This window comes from Paroedura picta, chromosome 2, assembly GCF_049243985.1.
Source record: "Paroedura picta isolate Pp20150507F chromosome 2, Ppicta_v3.0, whole genome shotgun sequence".
Taxonomy (NCBI): Eukaryota; Metazoa; Chordata; class Lepidosauria; order Squamata; family Gekkonidae; genus Paroedura; species Paroedura picta.
This window is the reverse complement of record NC_135370.1, coordinates 157,701,010-157,720,285: the sequence shown is the minus strand read 5'-3', so window position 1 is coordinate 157,720,285 and position 19,276 is coordinate 157,701,010. Positions and strand designations below refer to the sequence as shown.

General features: G+C 44.7%; 1 protein-coding gene across 6 annotated transcripts in view; it reads left to right on the top strand.

The window, feature by feature from the left end:
- Nucleotides 1-19,276, top strand: part of PTPN21 (protein tyrosine phosphatase non-receptor type 21) — an 80,822-nt gene that overhangs the window by 13,556 nt on the left and 47,990 nt on the right. For all 6 annotated transcript variants that reach the window (XR_013228556.1, XM_077323427.1, XM_077323425.1 and 3 more), the window contains 2 exons: nucleotides 16,073-16,242; nucleotides 17,757-17,854. Coding sequence is in view for 5 of the 6 variants with exons in the window: in XM_077323427.1 (XP_077179542.1) it covers nucleotides 16,073-16,242; nucleotides 17,757-17,854 (268 nt within the window). In the remaining variant the exon portion in view is untranslated. The remainder of the gene's footprint in view (nucleotides 1-16,072; nucleotides 16,243-17,756; nucleotides 17,855-19,276) is intronic.

Sequence of the window (19,276 nt, the reverse complement as noted above, 5' to 3'; positions counted from 1 at the left end):
AACTTTAATCATCTGTCTTATTCCATACTTAGCCCCAAGTTGTGGATCAAAACATCTGCATTGTAGGGTTATGTAGGACAGAACTTGGTTCTGGTCGCTGCTTAGTTATGATCTGAGCACTAGCAACATCTTGTTACAGGGCAGATCAGAGCCAAATGAACCCCACAGTGTAGAGTGTTGTTAGATTTGCTCAGTTTAGTTTGCTTATTGAACATCCCAATCTGCCTCTGCTCCATTGGGCTGTGAGCTCCTGTGTTATAAAAGTAACATTTAAACAGTGGGATGTGGTCATGGCTCAGTGAGGTGAAGGCATGGCTCAGTGCTGGAACATCTGCTTTGTGTGCAGAAGGTCTCGGGTTTAGTTCTTGGAATGTCCACCACTAATTAATGAGATAGTGGTGGTGGAAAATGCTGTTAAATCCTAGGTGATTTATATCAATCCTGTAGGGTTTCCAAAGCAAGAGACAAATAGGTAGTTGTCATTGCCTTTCTCTATGCAGGAACCTTGGACTTCCTTGGTGGACTCCAATCCAGTAGGACCCATTCTGCTAAGCTTCCAAGATATTGTGAGATTGGATTAGCCAGGACCATGCAGTTCAGGGTTGTTGAGGTAGTAGATGATGTGAAATGCCTCAGCTTTAGAGACATCCTTTCATACAGTCAGAGCAGACAGCCAATGGCTTTGATAGAGCAGTGGTCCAACTGAGTTTATATATACATTTCCTGTGTCTAAGTTCTGGACCATGTAGAATGGTCATCCTGCAGCTCATCCTCATGTCTGCGTTATTTTAACTGTCCTTGGGAAAAGCAACCATGAGGCCACTCCCCACATGGCTTAGCAAAGGTTATGCAAGAAAGATACCTTGGCTGTTGTAGGTGGAAGAAGTCAGAGCTTGTCCCTCAAGGACAGGGAGAAAAAAAATAGGATTAGGCAACGATGCAACCAGGGTTCCAAAAGGGATGCAACTCAGGAGCTAGAGAAGAAACAGGGAAAGTGTGTGAAAGGAGACTGGGATGCTTGGAGCTGGAGGGAGCGGCAGAGGTCTTGGAGCATTAAATGGGGGCAGGAAGTCGTAGGGATTGGGAACAATGAGGCAGCTGGGGTTATTGGGGTTTCTTACTCAAATGTGGGGTCCAGTAGCTGGAGCAGAATTTGGGATATGTTCATCTTCCAATAGCTGCAAAAAAAAAAAAAAGGAGAGAAATTACCTTTGAGGGTACATTCAGTACTTTACCCACGTATGTGCATTGTTGGGTGCAGGTTTGGAGGCCAGAATGAGATTGGGATTGCAGGCAAGGGAAGAGTCTCTTCTGTGGTGAATGTTCTGCCTCTCCACCAGCAAAATCTGCTGTCTAATAAGAGCCACCACACCTGCTCATTTTGCCTTCCCTTCAAAATACTTTGAATCCTGAATAAATTATACAAAGTATGCTCCTCAAGATAAACTGGTATATATTAATTTAGCCTGAGCATGGAATGTTGTGCAGAATTGGGCTGGTATTTTGCCACATACCACCATGTCTTCAGTGAAGGATGGAGACTTGAGCAATCTGTTTTCTGTCTCCAGGCCTATCTACTTTTTGGTGTGTGTCGGATGTTATAAACATGATGACGGGAAGAGCTAGTTACCAAAACCCAAGTTGTATTGCAAAGCACGTTTTGTGGTATTTGCAGAATGTGATTCGGAGGAAATGTAAATATAATCTGGATTTTTTGTGACACACCCAGGCTAAGTCATAAACATACTTTCATTAAATTCCACAAATCAGTGTGGGCAGAGTGCAGAGAAGAAGAAAGGCAGGACAGTCATATTTTGATGTTGGAATATGATATGCTCAAGAAACTAAACACTCCCAGAAGAAATGCATGCCAAAAACAAGCTGTACTTGGGACAAAACTTGGTATGACGTAGGGTGCCATCTCTTGCTCTCTCCCACTGAACTTTTTGTTTTAATTTTAAATATAAAAAAGCCTTGAAAGGCTGGGATCAGGAACAGAGGAGCAGCTTGGGGGATGGTTGTTATTCTTTCTGTTTTGACTTTTGCTCACTGAAAAGTCTTTCCTAAGCTGAAAACCAACATAATGTATTGGTTAGAGCAACCTTTCTCAACTTCATTACCATTGAGAAACCCCTGAAGCATTCTTCAAGCTTTGAGAAACCCAGAAGTGGCACAATCATGCAGAAAATGGTTGTGAAGCATAGCTGTGTACACACCCATCCAGGGCCCCTCCCCTTCCCACCCCTCCAGGCCCATAATTGGCCATTTTTTTGGGGGGAGGGCAGGTTAACATGACCATATGTGGGTTTTAAAAAATAGGTTTAAAAAAATTAACCACTCATTCAGGAAACCCTTCCATGGCCTTCAAGAAACCCCAGGGTTTTATGAAACTCTGGTTGAGAAAGTCTGGATTAGAGTATCAATCTAGGGATTAGGTTCCACCAGGAAATTTCTGCATGTGCTAGAGTAGCAATCCCCAACCTGTGGGCCGCAGACCACATGTGGTCCTTCAACTAATTGGAGGTGGGCCCTGAAGGACGCCTTCTCCCCCCCCCCTCCGGCCCTTTACTTCATCCTCCCCAGCCCTTTACAACACACTTTGAGTGTCATTGTCTCCCATCACTCCCAGATGGGACTATCTCGTTGCAGAGAAACAAGCTCAGGGTTCCCATTGATTTGTCATTGTCATGAGTTAAAATTTCCATGAAAATAAAATGTTCCTTATGTTCATTGTTGTGGCGTGTCTGTATCTTATTTTGAAGGGATGTTTAAACATTACCATAGCGATCAGAGAGCGTTAGGGCAGTGGTTGAGAGTAGAGGAGTAAACTACCTCCCCACCGGGCCTCAGTAAAAGGCATTGAGTGGTCCCCGGTGTTGAGTGGTCCCCGGTGATAAAAAGGTTGGGGACCACTGTGCTAGAGTCTTTACACAAGCAGTACTGTGAAAATTAGATGGTGTTGGTCACTAAGCCTTCAGGAAAGGTGGGTTGGAAATAAATTTATTATTATTGGTAGTTATTTCACTAAGTTATACTTATTGTAGCCCCACCTTCTCCCCCTGCTTCTGCAAGGCATTGTGCTAGTGACCTCTGGACACAATAAGAGACTGCTTATGTTTCTCCTTACACGTGGATCTGGGAGATCACAGTTTAAATCACTAATCTGTCATGCGGCTTGCTGGGTGACTCTTTCATCCTCATCTACTTCCCAGAGCAGTCAAGAGGATACAGTGGGGAAGAACCATGTATGTAGGTTTCCCAGACAGTGCCTGGAAACTGGCAGGGTGGTTGTTGGGGGGGGGGGGGGAGAGAATCCTGGGATTAAAATTAAATAGAAAACAAGGCCTCGACTACTTGCCAAAAATCGACCATAGAGTTCCTACAATTCCTGGAGTAGCCCAGAATTGACAGTTGCTCTAGCAGTTGCCAGAAACTCTATGGTAAGATTGTCATAAAGGAAGTGAACCTCTCTGAAGTCTAGGCCTTGTGCCAGGAATTGAAACACATGTTACTCTTTGGGTTGATGGTAATTGCAAATGTGGCTCTCTCTTTCTCCATGAGCTTTGGAGTATTGCAGCTATTGCATGTATAGGGTGATGATAGCAGTGGGTGCTACCAAGGTTTGCTGGTGGAACTTCCATTTGCTGCCAGACCATCTCTAGGTGTGAAGTCCTTTGCCTCTGGGAAATGAATGATTTGGGTCTTTGCTGTCAGTTGCCTTACAAGGTCACTTTCCCTCATGCTTCAGGAGTTACCACCATATCTGCAGGACTTGGTGGTGCTTGACTATCACTGGCTGAAGAATAACCACCCCAGGCCATTCTCTTTCTTTCTTTCTTTCTTTCTTTCTTTCTTTCTTTCTTTCTTTCTTTCTTTCTTTCTTTCTTTCTTTCTTTCTTTCTTTCTTTCTTTCTTTCTTTCTTTCCATTCAAACTGGCTCAGGGCAGTATACAATACAAGTATAATAATACAATAAATAAATTAGGTAAAAATAGATTTAAATTAGTTTTAAAATAATTATGTATTGGGAACCTCTGAACTACAGCTACATCTTTTGCCTTTACCATTTTTTTCTTGTTCGTAGAATCATAGAATTATAGAATCATAGAGTTGGAAGGGGCCATACAGGCCATCTAGTCCAACCCCCTGCTCAACGCAGGATCAGCCCAAAGCATCCTAAAGCATCCAAGAAAAGTGTGTATCCAACCTTTGCTTGAAGACTGCCAGTGAGGGGGAGCTCACCACCTCCTTAGGCAGCCTATTCCACTGCTGAACTACTCTGACTGTGAAATGTTTTTTCCTGATATCTAGCCTATATCATTGTATTTGTAGTTTAAATCCATTACTGCGTGTCCTTTCCTCTGCAGCCAACAGAAACAGTATCCTGCCCTCCTCCAAGTGACAACCTTTCAAATACTTAAAGAGGGCTATCATGTCCCCTCTCAACCTCCTTTTCTCCAGGCTGAACATTCCCAAGTCCCTCAACCTATCTTCATAGGGCTTGGTCCCTTGGCCCCAGATCATCTTAGTCGTTCTCTGTACGCTTGTTCCTAGCTCTATGGCTGCCTGAAGATTGGTCCTTTATTTTGTGGAGGAGATGAAGGGAGGGGGAGATGAAGGGAGCTATTTATCTGGAGGCAGAGATGGGAGATGCTTTCTAAAATGCCCCTGCTTCAATGAAAGAGTCTAGAGACTGACTGTAACTCTGGTGTCTGAGAGTCTTGTTCACCCAGTTAGCTGGTGCTAATTAAGAGAGCATTCTACAAATATATCTCTGCCGCATAAATAAATAGGTAGAGCTATAAGAGCTGCTTTGTGGTTTTATGATCTAGGCTGTGACCCACAATCTAATTAAGATACTTGGATTGCAGCCTGTTGCACTGGGGATTTCAATGAGCATAAAATTGGCTTAAACTCAATTACTCTGGCCAAACCTGTTTGTGGATTGTTGCCTTAGGAGGTAGCATAATTTATTGTAGTGACTTGAAGACCTGAAGAACAAAGAATAATGGAGAAATCAAGAACAAGTTTTAGCTGATATCCAGACCTTTCAGAAGAGGGTCATGTCATGTGGTTATGACCAGATACTGAGAACCAAAAGTACTTGGTGCAGCTAAGTCTTTGAATGAGCCAACAAAATCTGCTTTTCATTCTATGAAGCAAAAGAAAACTCAAGCTGGCGATGGCGAAATGATGCCCTATGCCCCCCGCAGGGCTTTGCGCTCTGTGGGTGAAAATCTGTTGGTCGTTCCTGGCCCTAGGGAAGCACGCCTGGCCTCGACCAGGGCCAGGGCCTATTCTGTCCTGGCCCTGACCTGGTGGAATGAGCTCCCGAGAGAGCTGCGCCCCCTGCGTGATCTTTCAACGTTCCGCAGGGCCTGCAAAACGGAGCTCTTCCGCCAGGTTTATGGTTGAGGTCGGGGCTGATAACATAGATCTATGCCCCCCCCCCTGGGATTTGGGACCTGAAGTGAACATCATCAGGACCTCCTCTCCACCCGCCAGTAGTGGGAGGGGGGGAAGTTGAGTTGCCGATCTCTGCCATCTTGGTAATGTTGGTAATGTTTAATGTTTTGTCTTTTAATGGGGTTTCAAAATGGATTTCTAGATATAGTCCATTTTCAATATCTTCACAGTGATATTCTCAATATTGTTAATAACTCAATCTTCTCTAATTGTATTCTTTGGGGGAGATGAAATTATAGAAAATAACTTAGTCACTGGTAATATTTTGCTTTGTGTAGTTCAAATCCCAAAATGGTCATATAATATCCAAATTTGTAGGGGTTTACTAATATTAATATCACAGTAACTCTTCAGGTCACTGCTGAAGAGTAATTATACATTGTGATATTAATATTTTACTTAATGTTCTGGACTTGTTACTGAGGAAAAAATGTAACTGAAAATGGACATTACCTGGATGTGTTTTGACAGAAGTCCCACAGAATAAAAAGATAAGGAAAACTACAAAAAGGACACTTTTCTTTCTTTCTTTATAATATTTTATTGCATTGCCATTGGATAGGTCTTTTTTGCTCTGTTCAAATTCTTGCCATGTAGAAGTTCCTGCAGCAACCTTGGTCCAGTCACACACTTGCCATGTAACCCATCCTACAGGGCTGTTCTGAAGATAAAAAGCCGGAGAATGATGTAAGCCAGTGGTCCCCAACCCCCAGTCTGGAGACCGGTACCAGTCTGTGGATCAGTCAGTACCGGGTTGCGGCTCCTCCTTGTCCTCCTCCCCGGCTGCTGCCTCGGGGGCTGCCCTGCCACTCTGCCGCCGGCTCACCTTTGATGCTTTCCGGCGGCCGCCATGGCTGGGGCTCTCCCTCAGTGTGGCACTGTGCAGCCGCTGCTGGCAGTGCCCCCCAGCAGACGGCGGGAAGTCAGGGGCGCTGGCAGGAAAGCAAGCGGAGCAGGGGCTCAGGCGGCAGCAGCGACATCCCTCGGCAAAAGACTACCCCCCCACCGGGCTTCAGTAAAATTGTCAATCATTGACCAGTCCCCAGTGATAAAAAGGTTGGGGACCATTGATGTAAGCTTTCTTGGGTCCCTATTATGGAGGAAGGTAGGGTATAGAGGAAGTAGCAATAAATATAGCATAATATGTTGGGCATATAAGAGGTAGTTTGGTGGATGGGTGAGAAGAAGCAAAGCAGTTAGAGAAATTTGAGAACATATTACAGTTGCTATGAGGGGAAATAGGAAATTATGTAGGGAGGGGGATACAGCAGAAAGTGGAGGGCCCCTCACAGATTCTTGTGGGTACCCTACAGTACAACTAAACCTGTGCCAGCGGGCTGGCATCATATAAATGGTCTTGGCAGCCAACACCACTCAACTGGGCCAGTTTTTCTGGCTGCCAATGGGAGGGAAAGAAGGAAAGATGGAAGATGGAGGAAGATAAAAGTGAATTGGTTGGTAAGTAGAAAGGGAAGAAAGAAACGGGGAAAAGGGAAGGCTTTGGGGGTTTAAGGAAATAGGGAGAGGAAAACGAGATACTGTAAATCCTTAGTCATGGGGCTGATTCATGTAGGGAAAGTGGTCTAGCAGGGAAAAGTTAAATTCCTCTGTTGTTTCGATCCAAATTGTAGGCCGCTCCATGGTTTCTGTTTACAAAGAACAAAACTGTTGGGACTCTCAAAAGTGTTTCTAGTTTGATTAAGTCTTAGAAAGCAGGGGGATTTTTACATAAAGAATTCTCTTATCCACCTCTCTTCATTAATGCCATATTAACCTGTTATTTAGAAAATGTTTACAGTATGTTACGCCAGGTAGCAAAAGCTAATAAAAACCAGTCAATTATGCCAGGGCGTAAAAGAAACATAGAACCATCTGAAATGTTAATAAAATAGATTCAAAGCAGACTGTAAAAACAATTTAAAAAAACAATTAAATTAATTTCTGAGATAAAGGAGAAATTTGTGGGCACCTTAAGGGGGTGGTCATCAGGTATTCCACTGACAGTACCACCATCATGCTTTTGGACCAAACTGGACAAGAGTGGAACCTTGCATCAGGCCAGTAATGCCCCTGGGGCTGTTTCCACTCAGGAAAGTGGTGTGTGGTGGGGGAAGGATGCCACAATCCTAAATCCAACAGCAGAGCAACTGCTTTGCACAATATCCCAGGTTCAATCCTTCCACCTTCAGTTAAAAGGGCCAAGTTGGAGGTGATGTGAAAGACATTAGCTAGAGATCCTGGAGAGCACCTGCCAGAGCATCTAGTACTGACAATAGAAGGTGGTTTCATGTGTACCCAATTTCTGATACCCATTGTCTTGTGGATTAGAGTCTGTTGACATATATCAAAGTGGGTTCTTATTTGCACGAAAGATTCAGAGCACAGATTAAGCACAGCCCTTCAGGTAGAAACCAACCTTAATGGTATGAAAATCTGTAGAAGGTATTATTACTCGTGATGCTTTGGAGCTTGCTGATGCCTCGACAGTGTGGATTAGGTTGGCTTGGGGCCCTTCATGAAGGGTTTTCTCGCACACTCTTTGATCTGCAAGTTTAACTGCAATGGCATTTCCCAAAACTGTTTTAAGATGTGATCTGGTTCAGCTACAAGGGAACAGTTAAATCTTTTTTATCTCACACAATTTGGTCTTTTAGCACATTGTCCAGCATAAGTGTATGCAAGTACTTACATGTTGTGAGAACAACAGCTACGATTTCACACTGGGCTCTAATAGGCAATTACATAAACCACTGCACAGTTACCACACTGTTTGGTTCATAAAGATGCATGAGTGTATCTCAAATTTTAGTATAAGTTTACTTATCCAGGCTCTTGCTTGAACCCATATCTTTTAAAGCTTTGATGGCTTTCATAGATAACTAGCTAATCCATGGATCTGTCAGTGGCTAAATGGAATCATATTTAGAGGTAGTGTACTTGGATAGAGTGGCCATTTACTGAGTCAGACGATTGGTCTGATAAGGCCAGTATTGTCCACTCTGACCGGCAGCAGTTCTGCAGGGTCTCAGGCTGACATCTTTTCATATCATATCCAACTTTATCTTTTTAATCGGAGATGCCAGGAATTAAACCTAGGACCTTCTGAATGCAAAGTAGGCGCTCTACCTCAAGCCACAGCCTACTCCCTGCATTTTTAAATATTGTAGGAAAATGGCAACAGTGGTAAAGAGCTTCAGGCCATGCTTGTGCACTTTTTAGAGGCACTGACTTTGCTGCCATGAGAAATGGAATGTCCAACTAGATCAGTGGTTCTCAACCTGGGGGTCGAACGACCCTTTCGCAGGGGGTGCGGCAGGGCAATGGCCAGGGGGCGCCATCCACACAATAGCCTTGTAGGGTAGATCAAGATAGAGCATTCCTCCGTCTGGAGCGGCGGAAAAGAGCGAGATCGGTATGGTGGGACAAGAGACAGAACTGAACTGAGAAATGCCGGGAAAAAAACAATTTATATTCAATCATGAACAATGGATCCTCAAGCCATTCGTCAGTTTCGGTTTAATTCTGTGAAAGAACACTTGCATAATTTTATGGTTGGGGGTCACCACAACACGAGGAACTGTATTAAAGGGTTGCGGCATTAGGGAGGTTGAGAACTACTGAACTAGATGGATCATTAGTATGATCCTGCATGTAGGAGAGCCACATATGCACTGTAAGATAGTGAACTTGAGTTTCTTAATCAGAGCTTTCTTTGAAGAAGGCATTAAGCCATATCTGCTCTAATATTCTTGGCTTGCATTAAATTCTGCTATAAACATATCATGGCTTGCAGCTTATTCTTTAAGTCTCCCCTCTCTTTAAAGAGGCAGTAGTTTCCCTTCTTAACTCTGTGGAGGGAGCACGCCTTTTTGCATACTGTGCAAGTATTTGCACTGTGCTGAAGCCTGCAAGGAGAAAGCAAAATTTGGCACTTGAAAAAATGTCTCTCTTTTCATGGCCATATTTACGTTTTAGAAACTAAAGGAAATGGTATCAGTTTTGAGGGCACTAAAACCTGCTGAATTGCTACAGAGCAGTTTGGCTGGTAAGACATAATTATTTGGCATAATTATACAGCATTGGATCTTTCAGCCTGGCTAGGTGCCATACTCAACACACCAGCTACCAGCTGTGCTGAAGTGGGGAAAGAGGGAAATAATGGGTGTCAGGTATTTATAAAATGGCACTAAGCAAAGCCTAATTTTATTTATTTATTATCATGATATGCAATTTATATCTCGCCACTCCCTCATAGGGTAACAATTGTCTTACAAAATCCCATAAAAACATTTGTTCCGCATAATATATTTCTGGTAAGGCCTTGGAGGAGGAGCATGTCTCATGGCTTAAGTGCCACTTAACACCCACTCAGGGCGGCTGTCCCGCCCCTGAGTGCCTGCTCCTCCAACCAGCTTGCTTGTCTGTCCAGCGGCCTGCCAGTCGCCTTCCACCCCCCACCCCTGACCAACCTCTCCTTCTTCCGGCTGAAGCTTGGAGGGTGCAAGCCCCTGCTGTGTGAAAGCTGTCCCTGCTAGTGAGTTCCCTAACAGCTGCCTGCAGGCTTTCCAGATCCTGGGGTGGGGGGGAGGAGGAGGCCATCTGCAGAGTTCTCTCCCCCCCAAATCTAGTGCTCATTGCATTCCTGAATGCAACAGGCTTGGTCCCTAGTAAAACTATAAACCCATTAAAACCCATTAATGGTGGGTACAATCTTCAGTTATATGGAAACCGTTTTGCAAACAGCCAGCTGTTGTCTCGCACAGCCCTTAGTTCACTACAGTATAAAAAAAAAACTCCTCAAGCTCTAGCTGGTGGGACATTTGAACAGTTACCTTGTCTAAATCTACCATCTCTGTCCCTGATCTGTACCTGTTCATTCTCTAGATATCAGTAGATTCTGGTGAAAACCAAGACAGTGTGCACCTCTGTATTCATGCTCCTTCATCCACCCAGCCCTGTACAGTGTTGCATTTCATGGTCATACTGGAGTGTGACAAAGGGATGGAATACAGTGATTGGTTTTATTGCCCCTTCGTCTTTTACTTAGCTGTCAGTAAGACAGCAAATCATAAAGTCTGGGGTTTCTATAAATTAATTTGTAAATTAAAGAAGATTCCAATAGCCTGTTAAGGACTGACCTTGCACATTGTCAGGAAGGAAGGAAGGAAGGAACGAACAGAATTTTAGGGACAGCTGGGTATCAGAAAGGAAAAAGGAAAAACTGAGCAGATTGATATGGAATTGGCCAGATCAAGCCCTAATGGTTTCATAGCATCCTGGGGGGGGGGGTATTATGGCTGATGATGATGATTTTTTATTTATTTCCCACCACTCCCAATTGGCTCGTGGTGGGTTACAATGTCTTAAAACCCCGTTAAAACTCCCATTAAAAGACTTAAAACCACTTTCAAATGAAGAGTCCTTGGGTTGGATTAATGAGCAAAGAAAAAATATTTCCTTTGGTCCTAACTAACCCCGAAAGGTAAAAAGTTCCTAACAACATATCCTTCAAATTGAGGCATGGGACTGTACTTGGTCAAGGCATGTCTGTCTCCAGTTCCCTGTCCCCACACACATTCAAATGTTTCATGTAGCATGAGACGAGCAAGATAAAGGACACCCTCCCCACATCACATTACTTAGGTTTGGGGTTGTTAACATCTTCATGTTTAGCAGTTGGCTCTATAGGGCAGTTGCTCATAATGGTAGACTTCTGAGATTCAGACATAAGTGGAAAGATTGGATTGAGAGTTCAACACAGTTGTGTTGGGGAGTGGGGATGGGTATCTCAATCCATTCTCCAGTCAGTCAATCCCCACAGCTCAAATTTGGGGTTACTGTTAAAATAATCTATGGCAAAGTTTCATCTGCACAATGTGAAAATATAGTGTATTGGAGAAAACACTTCATGTTCCCAGTTCCAAGAGGACAATGTGGAGGTTTCTCATAGCTGGATTGTCTTGTTCTTTGTGTATACTCAAATTTCAGGTTTTGGGCCATGTGGGAGTGTCATAATAGCTTTGACATCTTTGTCAATGAGTCTGTCCCACACTTTATTTAATATAATAGGTTAAAGACTGACTGTTGGCTGTTACATGATGCTAATCTTCTATAGCCTGTCTACAAATAGCTCTTCCTGCCAGTTGGCTCTGGTTGAAAATGGTGGCATGAAATGATGCACCATCATTGCTGTGCTGCTGTACCCTCTGCATCACGTGGAAATATTTCACACTATTGCCAATTGCTGCTGGGAAATGTTTAGCCTGTCAGTCTGTGAGCCCCTTCCATAGCTATTGGCTGAGCTGCTGTGCTGTCATAGAAGCTCAGACGAAGAGGAATAGAGGTGGAGGACACGGACTCACAGAAGAACTAAACCTTGATGATCTTCCTGCTCCCTTTGGTGTAGTGGTTAGGAGCTGCGGACTTCTAATCTGGCACGCCAGGTTCGATTCTGCACTCCCCCACATGCAGCCAGCTGGGTGACCTTGGGCTCGCCACGGCACTGATCAAACTGTTCTGACCGAGCAGTGATATCAGGGCTCTCTCAGCTTCACCTGCCTTACAGGGTGTCTGTTGTGGGGAGAGGAATGGAAAGGCGTCTGTAAGCCGCTTTGAGACGCTTTCTGGTAGAGAAAAGTGGCATATAAGAACCAACTCTTCTTCTTCTTCTTCTTCTTCTTCTTCTTCTTCTTCTTCTTCCTTACATATGGAATATTCTTAGTTTAGTACACCTTTGAATTGGACCTATATTTCAGTTGACCACGAGTGGCCCCAAATCCTCTACCTTTTGCTTGTTGTTAGGCAGTGTCAGTTAGAAATATTAGTGGGAAATTCCTGTGTCCTGTGAATTGATTTTGTAATTTTCAGTGTTGTCTTGCATACTCCACAATATTGTGTGTGATCCCAGCAAGGCTTGATTACTTAATCCACATGGAGTCTCCATGAGAAATGTGGAGCATAAATGAAATACATGACAAACACATGAAACTGCCTTATCCTGAGTTAGTGCATTGGTCCATCAAAGTCCGTATTGTCGACTCAGACTAGCAGCTGCTCTCCAGGATCCCAGGAATGGTCTCTCACATAGTCTACTGCTTGTTTGTTTTAGATGGAAATGCCAGAGATTGAATTTACTGTTCAGTTTATGCATATCGGCCTTTTCATTATGTGTATTAGTTTAAGAGCAAGTGGGGTCTTTTATTCCCTACTCTCCATCTTTTGCATATTCTGTAAAAAGCTGTTTCTTTATACCCCACTTTTCAATATCCAAAGGAGTTCCAAAGGGGGCTTACAAATACCTTTTCTTTCCTCTCCTTACAACAGACACTCTGTGAAATAGGTGGGGTTAAGAGAACTCTAAGAGAACTGCTTTACAAGAACAGTTCAAAGAAAACTCACTGGCCCAAGGTCACCCAGCTGGCTACATGTGGAGGAGTAAGGAATCGAACCTGGTTCTCCAGATTATAATCTTTTTTTTTTTAAACAACTGCCCCTGGTAGGGTTACCAGGTCAATTTCTAAGTGGGGCCTGGAGAGCCCCCAGAATTACAGGTGATCTCCAAACTACAGAGATTTCCCTGCAGAAAACAGATTCTTTCAGAGTGGACTCCATGGCACTATACTCCTTTGAGTCCTCTCTACTCTGCAAACTCCACATTTACCATCTCCAGATCTCCAGGAATTTCCTAACCTCAAACTGGCAACTCTGTATGTAATTGTACAAAACCCTTGGTTTTTAGTTTTGTGCTCGTAACAAAGAGAGCAATTAGCCAGAACAAAATTGTGTAGAAAATCTACAGCCCTTTCTTTCTGAAGTTGATTTACTGCCTGCTGGTTGAATGATGAGTAAGTTGCTAAAATAAATAAACCTTACAACGGTGTTAATCTCGGAAGCTTAACATAGTTCAAGAATTATGTCATGTCATTTCTGTAGGGTTGAGTAACCTTGTGTGCTGCTGATTGAAGATTGTTCTAGCCATGATGAAAAAGTGATTCTTTTTTAGTCCACTCACCATCAATATTCCAGGCTGCTCAGATGTCATTAGGAGATTTGGGAGTTAAAATATACATGCCTGTGGCTAAAAGGAGCTGCCTGTGGAATGGGAGACGATGTATTTTAGCCACTTCCATCAGGAGCTTCGTCCATGTCTGTAATAGTGGGATTTATTCGCTTTTTGAGTCTGGCGTTTGCATCAATGCCATAGGGATAAATGAGATTGTCCTGTGCTTTCAAATGTGCAGAGACAGTATCAGTGTTCACATTTGTGTACCCAGACAGGGGAGGGACAGTTTGCATCAAGCTGCATTGTATTGGTGTACTTGTCTTATAGGATTACTGGCTGCAAAGTAGTTCACAAAAAGTAAGTCTGGTCCCGATTTTAGACACTTTGGAATCTGAATTCAGTGACTTGGGGCCACGGGATTGGAGAAATGACAAAAAATGGAACATGTAGGCAGAAAATGTTATAATTAGATGGAGATGTTTGTTACGCGCCCCTCTTCGGAAAAATGCTACGCAGATTTTGATATCCGGCACCTTTTGAATCCATTAATACTTGTTTCCCCTGTGTTGGTGGGGACTGCAAATACTTCCCTGCTGTCACTCATCCGGCTAGCAGTGTCCCAACTCATTGATATAACTCCCTGTGTGCCCAGAAGTGACATCAGAGTGATGCCAAGGCTGCTGTGGCTTTTTGGCAACACTCTTATTGTTTATATGTTGAGTTTTTCCCAAATGCCAGAGTGTCCCTGGCAATGCCTAGCAATGTACTGATATCACTTTCGGACATATGGGAGTGATATCAGCACGTTGCCAATGATATCATTACATTGCTGGCAAGCCCCCACCCCTCCCACCACTGTAGGTCTTCTTACCAGCTGCTTGGCAACCTTAGGACTGAATTCTGGCATCGTGAACCATAGATGCCCCTGTAGATAGGTGACCCATAGGGTCTTGCTGTAAAAGGTTTTATCTTTGTTGCAAATAGCTTTCCTTTTGAAACAGATGTGTGGATTAACAAAGCGTTTATTTTGTAAGATGACTGATTGTTGCTATTGGGCCAGTGGCAGTACAGCAACAGTTGCTAAAACAACAAGATATCTTATTGACCAGTTTGAAACTCTGTACAGATCCTCAAGCTTAGTGTAGGTCCACATTTGCTACTATAGCAGTCAAGCCAGCTGAGTGCATTGGCTCCTGAGAAGATGAAGATCGTAATTGGTGACACTAGGGTAGCCTGAGAAGCATTGTCATATCCGGAAGCATAGCTTGGTACATCTGTACACAGCCCGTGGCGCCACGGGCGCCACGGACTGTATAAAGGAGTAAGGGGTAGTGGGGAGGAGTTAGGGCGGGACCAGTCCGGGATAAAAACTCGGAGGGGCCAATCAGGAGCCGCGAAGCGGCTTCTGATTGGCCCCTCCAAGTGTCCATCCCGCCCGAAGCAGGCGCGCGGCTCCCCATTCCCGGCTTCACTCGCACAGCGACAGCTGAGCACTTCGGGGGCCGTTCGCCGTTTGGGGAGGGTGGGGGTGGTGGGAGCCGGCCTTCTCTCGGCCTCCGGAGCGCCCTCGCGGCAGCGAGGGCGCTCCGGAGGCCGAGAGAACGCCGTTCGCCGCTGGGGGAGGGTGGTGGTGGTGGGAGCCGGCCTTCTCTCGGCCTCCGGAGCGCCCTCGCGGCAGCGAGGGCGCTCCGGAGGCCGAGAGAACGCCGTTCGCCGCTGGGGGAGGGTGAGGGTGGTGGGAGCCGGCCTTCTGTTGGCCTCCGGAGGCCGAGAGAATGCCGTTCGCCGCTGGGGGAGGGTGGGGGTGGTGGGAGCCGGCCTTCTGTTGGCCCCGGCAGCGGCCTCGTCCGGCGAGCCTGCTCCCGGGGCCGACAGGACGCCGTGGGAGCCTTTGGGGAGGGTGGGGGGGCGGGAGCCTCCTTTCCCAGCCCCCCTTTTCCCTCCGGCTTCTGCCGGGGCTGAGCTCTCCCTCGCAACCGCGAGGGAGATCTCCGCCCCGACAGAAGCCTCCTTTCCCAGCCTCCCTTTTCCCTCCGGCTTCTGCCGGGGACGGACTCTCCCCCCCAGCCCATCTAGCGCCCATTTTATTGCAAATTAAAATGGGCTTGAAATCTAGTTGATTCATAAAACTGTATGCTAGTGCATGTTCTTGTGCCTTCAGACAATGTCTTGAGTGTCTCAAGAAGGAAATAACTGCGCAAAGGTCTGAAATACCTACCAAGAAAGGACACTACCAAGTGCATCTCAGTGTGACTGATCTCTCTGGCCATGCTTCCTTCCAACCAGCTGCTGCTGCTGGAATTAGGAAACAGTGCTACCACATATCACCAAGAACTAGAATATTATTAAATTGAGTGGATGCTTCCTTCATAAATTTTGTGCAGGGAGGAGCTGTGGCTCATTGGTAGAGCATGTTCTTGACATGCTGAAGGCCCCCTGGCAGGTTCAATCCCCAGCATCTCCATTTGAAAGGACAAGGCACTGGATTGTCTGAGCAGACAATATTGTCTTTGATGAACCAAGGATCTGATTCAGTATAAGGCGGAGTTATGTGTTCAACTGGATGCTCACCCGTTTCTAACACTTTTTGTCTTCGCCTTATAGATCACCTACTTTAGCCTGTGGTATTACAACAAGCAAAACCAGCGACGGTGGATAGACCTGGAGAAGCCCCTGAAAAAGCAACTGGATAAATATGCATTGGAGCCAACTGTATTTTTTGGTGTGGTGTTTTATGTGCCTTCTGTCTCTCAGCTGCAGCAGGAGATTACCAGGTGAGTGGCAGAGCAACGAGGGTAATGTTCTGAAATGCTAGCAAAGCATTTCCTAACAGGCTTTACATGCTACTTTGTGCTGAGAGAAGAACAACACAGCCAAGTCACTATGCACGTGCATGACTTTTTTTCTTCTTTCTCTAACCCAGGGGTAGTCAACCTGTGGTCCTCCAGATGTTCATGGACTACAATTCCCATGAGCCCCTGCCAGCATTTGCTGGCAGGGGCACATGGGAATTGTAGTCCATGAACATCTGGAGGACCACAGGTTGACTACCCCTGCTCTAACCCACTGAATTCGCAATAATGATTTTTTTTCCTCCTTGGAACTGCGGTTGGTGTACAGTGTTGTGTTGGAAACAGTGGCTTTGGATATGATGAAGAAGCAGGGAGTCTAAACATATCTGCTTCTCCATCTCCTCCAAAATGAACCTTTGTGCAGCTTCAACTGGGGAATGGGTATGCACAAGGTCCCGGTACATGACTAGGAGGATATACATAGTTTGGCCTATGAAGAGCAGAAATACTAGATGTTTGTTTCCTACTTACTCCATTTCTTCATTGTGCAAACTGTTGTGATTCTAAAAAGCAAACCAAGGAAGGTAAAGCGCTGTAGTCAAATGAATAAAGGATTTGATGGTTCAAATCTCATGTTGAATTGTTGCTTCCAGCAAGTCTCTTTATAAACTGGAAGTTGATACAAAAGGCTGATGTTTTTAGCATTGTTTCTTAGCGATCCTCCATACACTCATTTCAGTCACTTTGGATAACTTCATTGGTCCAACTTGAGTGATTATCTAAATGCTGTGTGTTTGTGTGCGTGTGTGTGAGAGAAATTTAAATAAGGGAAAACAAACTTCAAAACAAATGATGGAATTAATACATTTAATTAAATAGCACTTTTGTCACCAGCAAGACGTTTCATAAATTTCTGAAATTGCAGCAGCAAGATAGAATAAAGTTACATTACAGTGTATCCCTGAACTAGTGGAAAAGACTAGGCAATTGGCCATGGCAGACACTGAAAGACCCAGCTAGCCATGGAGATAGCAAAAAAGTAAACAGGTTGGACAAACAGGCAGGGATTAACAGGATCTTGAGGACAAAGGAACAGAGGGGCTCCAGAGCCAGAGATAATACAATTAGGCTGATTGGAAGTTGGAATTTATTAGTAATACCTTGTGGTAGTCCGGAGGAGTGTCGGGTAGCTGAGGGATTATGAAAAGGGGAAAAAATCAGTTTGCTACATGTTTTGAGAACTTGATGTGTGGACCAGGATTTGGGATTGGGGCTACTGCTCTATAGCTTCAGGTGCTTCAGCTTCTGTTATTAAGGTACATAGTACCACAAATAAACAAAGAAAAAAATGGATTCCTGAGAAGTTAACTGTCTTGGCTGTTGAGGGCGGGAGCGTAGGTGTGATGTATTCATAGGCTACAGAAGATGTCTATTTTATCCTGAAAGAATTGTAATGTGAAAAGCAACACAATTCTTTTCTTTCTTTCCTCTTATAGATACCAGTATTACCTGCAACTGAAGAAAGATATCTTGGAAGGAAATATTCCTTGCACATTTGAGCAAGCAATTCATCTGGCTGGCCTAGCTGTTCAGGGTAAAATCCTGAGTTGTAATCATGTTTAGCTATTTTAGTATTGGGAAAGCGGTATAATTTGCATTCACACATTGAGTGTCAGGGCAAGGCAGCACCATATCTGGTTTTGTCATCTGTCCTTTTCTGTGGAAGAAGTGGGGGCTAAATAACCTTGGAGATTTGCAAAAGTTTTTCCTCCAGCCTACTGCTCCTATTCTGTGACTACTAACCTCTCGGCTGCAGAAGAAATCTTGACAGTCTAGAAATTATAAGTCTTGGGTTCCCTACCCTGCTGTAAATATTTCCCATTTTTTGATGTGGAACACATCTACTGCTGCATTCCCTAAGATGGAAATAATGGATGTGGCAGTAAATGGCGGCGGCAGAGCTGCGAGGCTCAGAGCTGTGCCTTGGAGCCCTGCCATGGCGTTGCCCATCTTCCGAAGCCCGTCCCACCCTTTGGAGAGCGGGACAGCCCTGGGAAGAGGGGAGATGCAGCCAGAAGAGCGGAGCCACGGTCCGTGAGGTAAGAAGGGGGGAGGGAGTCTGTGGGGGAGGAGGGAAGGGAGGAGAGGCCAGGAAGGAGAGGTAGGTGGGAGAGGCAAGGGGGGAGTGGGGGAGGAGGAATCTCTGTCTCCCCCCTCCCCCTTATATGAATATGTTCCACATAAGGGGTGAGGATCCTTGTTGGTAGATTTTTTTTTATGCGCCTGTATTCATACTGTATCCTTTCTTCAGTCTCATAGCATTTTAAATCCCAACAACTCTGTCAGTAGGCTGTATTGGCAGAGGTCTTGCCAGTGACGGACCTAGAAGCTTCATAGATGATCAGCGGTTTGAATCTGGGTTTCTAGTGCCAAAATTATCCCTTTGGCTAGACTACTAGACTGGATTTCTTGTGGTTCATTTGCCCAAGTTTGGAAATATGAGATAGTGCCTGCTTATGTGTCTGTATGGTTCTTGTGACAGAGAACCGCTGAGAATGGCTGCTACTGGCTTACGGGTTTCCTGACAGGATGAGAAGGGTTCATGCAGTTATGCTGTTTAAAATAATAATAATAAATTGATCTTGAAGCTGTCTCCTACGGATTCTGATGCCCTTTGTGCCATAACTTCCCAGTCATAGAATAGAATCATAGAATCATAGAGTTGGAAGGGGCCATACAGGCCATCTAGTCCAACCCCCTGCTCAACGCAGGATCAGCCCAAAGCATCCTAAAGCATCCAAGAAAAGTGTGTATCCAACCTTTGCTTGAAGACTACCAGTGAATTTTGAATTTGGTGACTATATAATCCCAGAGCTAGGTCCTGTATCCAAGCCTTCAGATTGTGCAGGTTCTGAGCTGCTCATAGAAATGATTAGGTTAAGTAGAGGGACTATGACTATTTAAGAATTTATTTACCTTCCTGTACCGATTTTTAAAAAATACACACTGTTTTTCT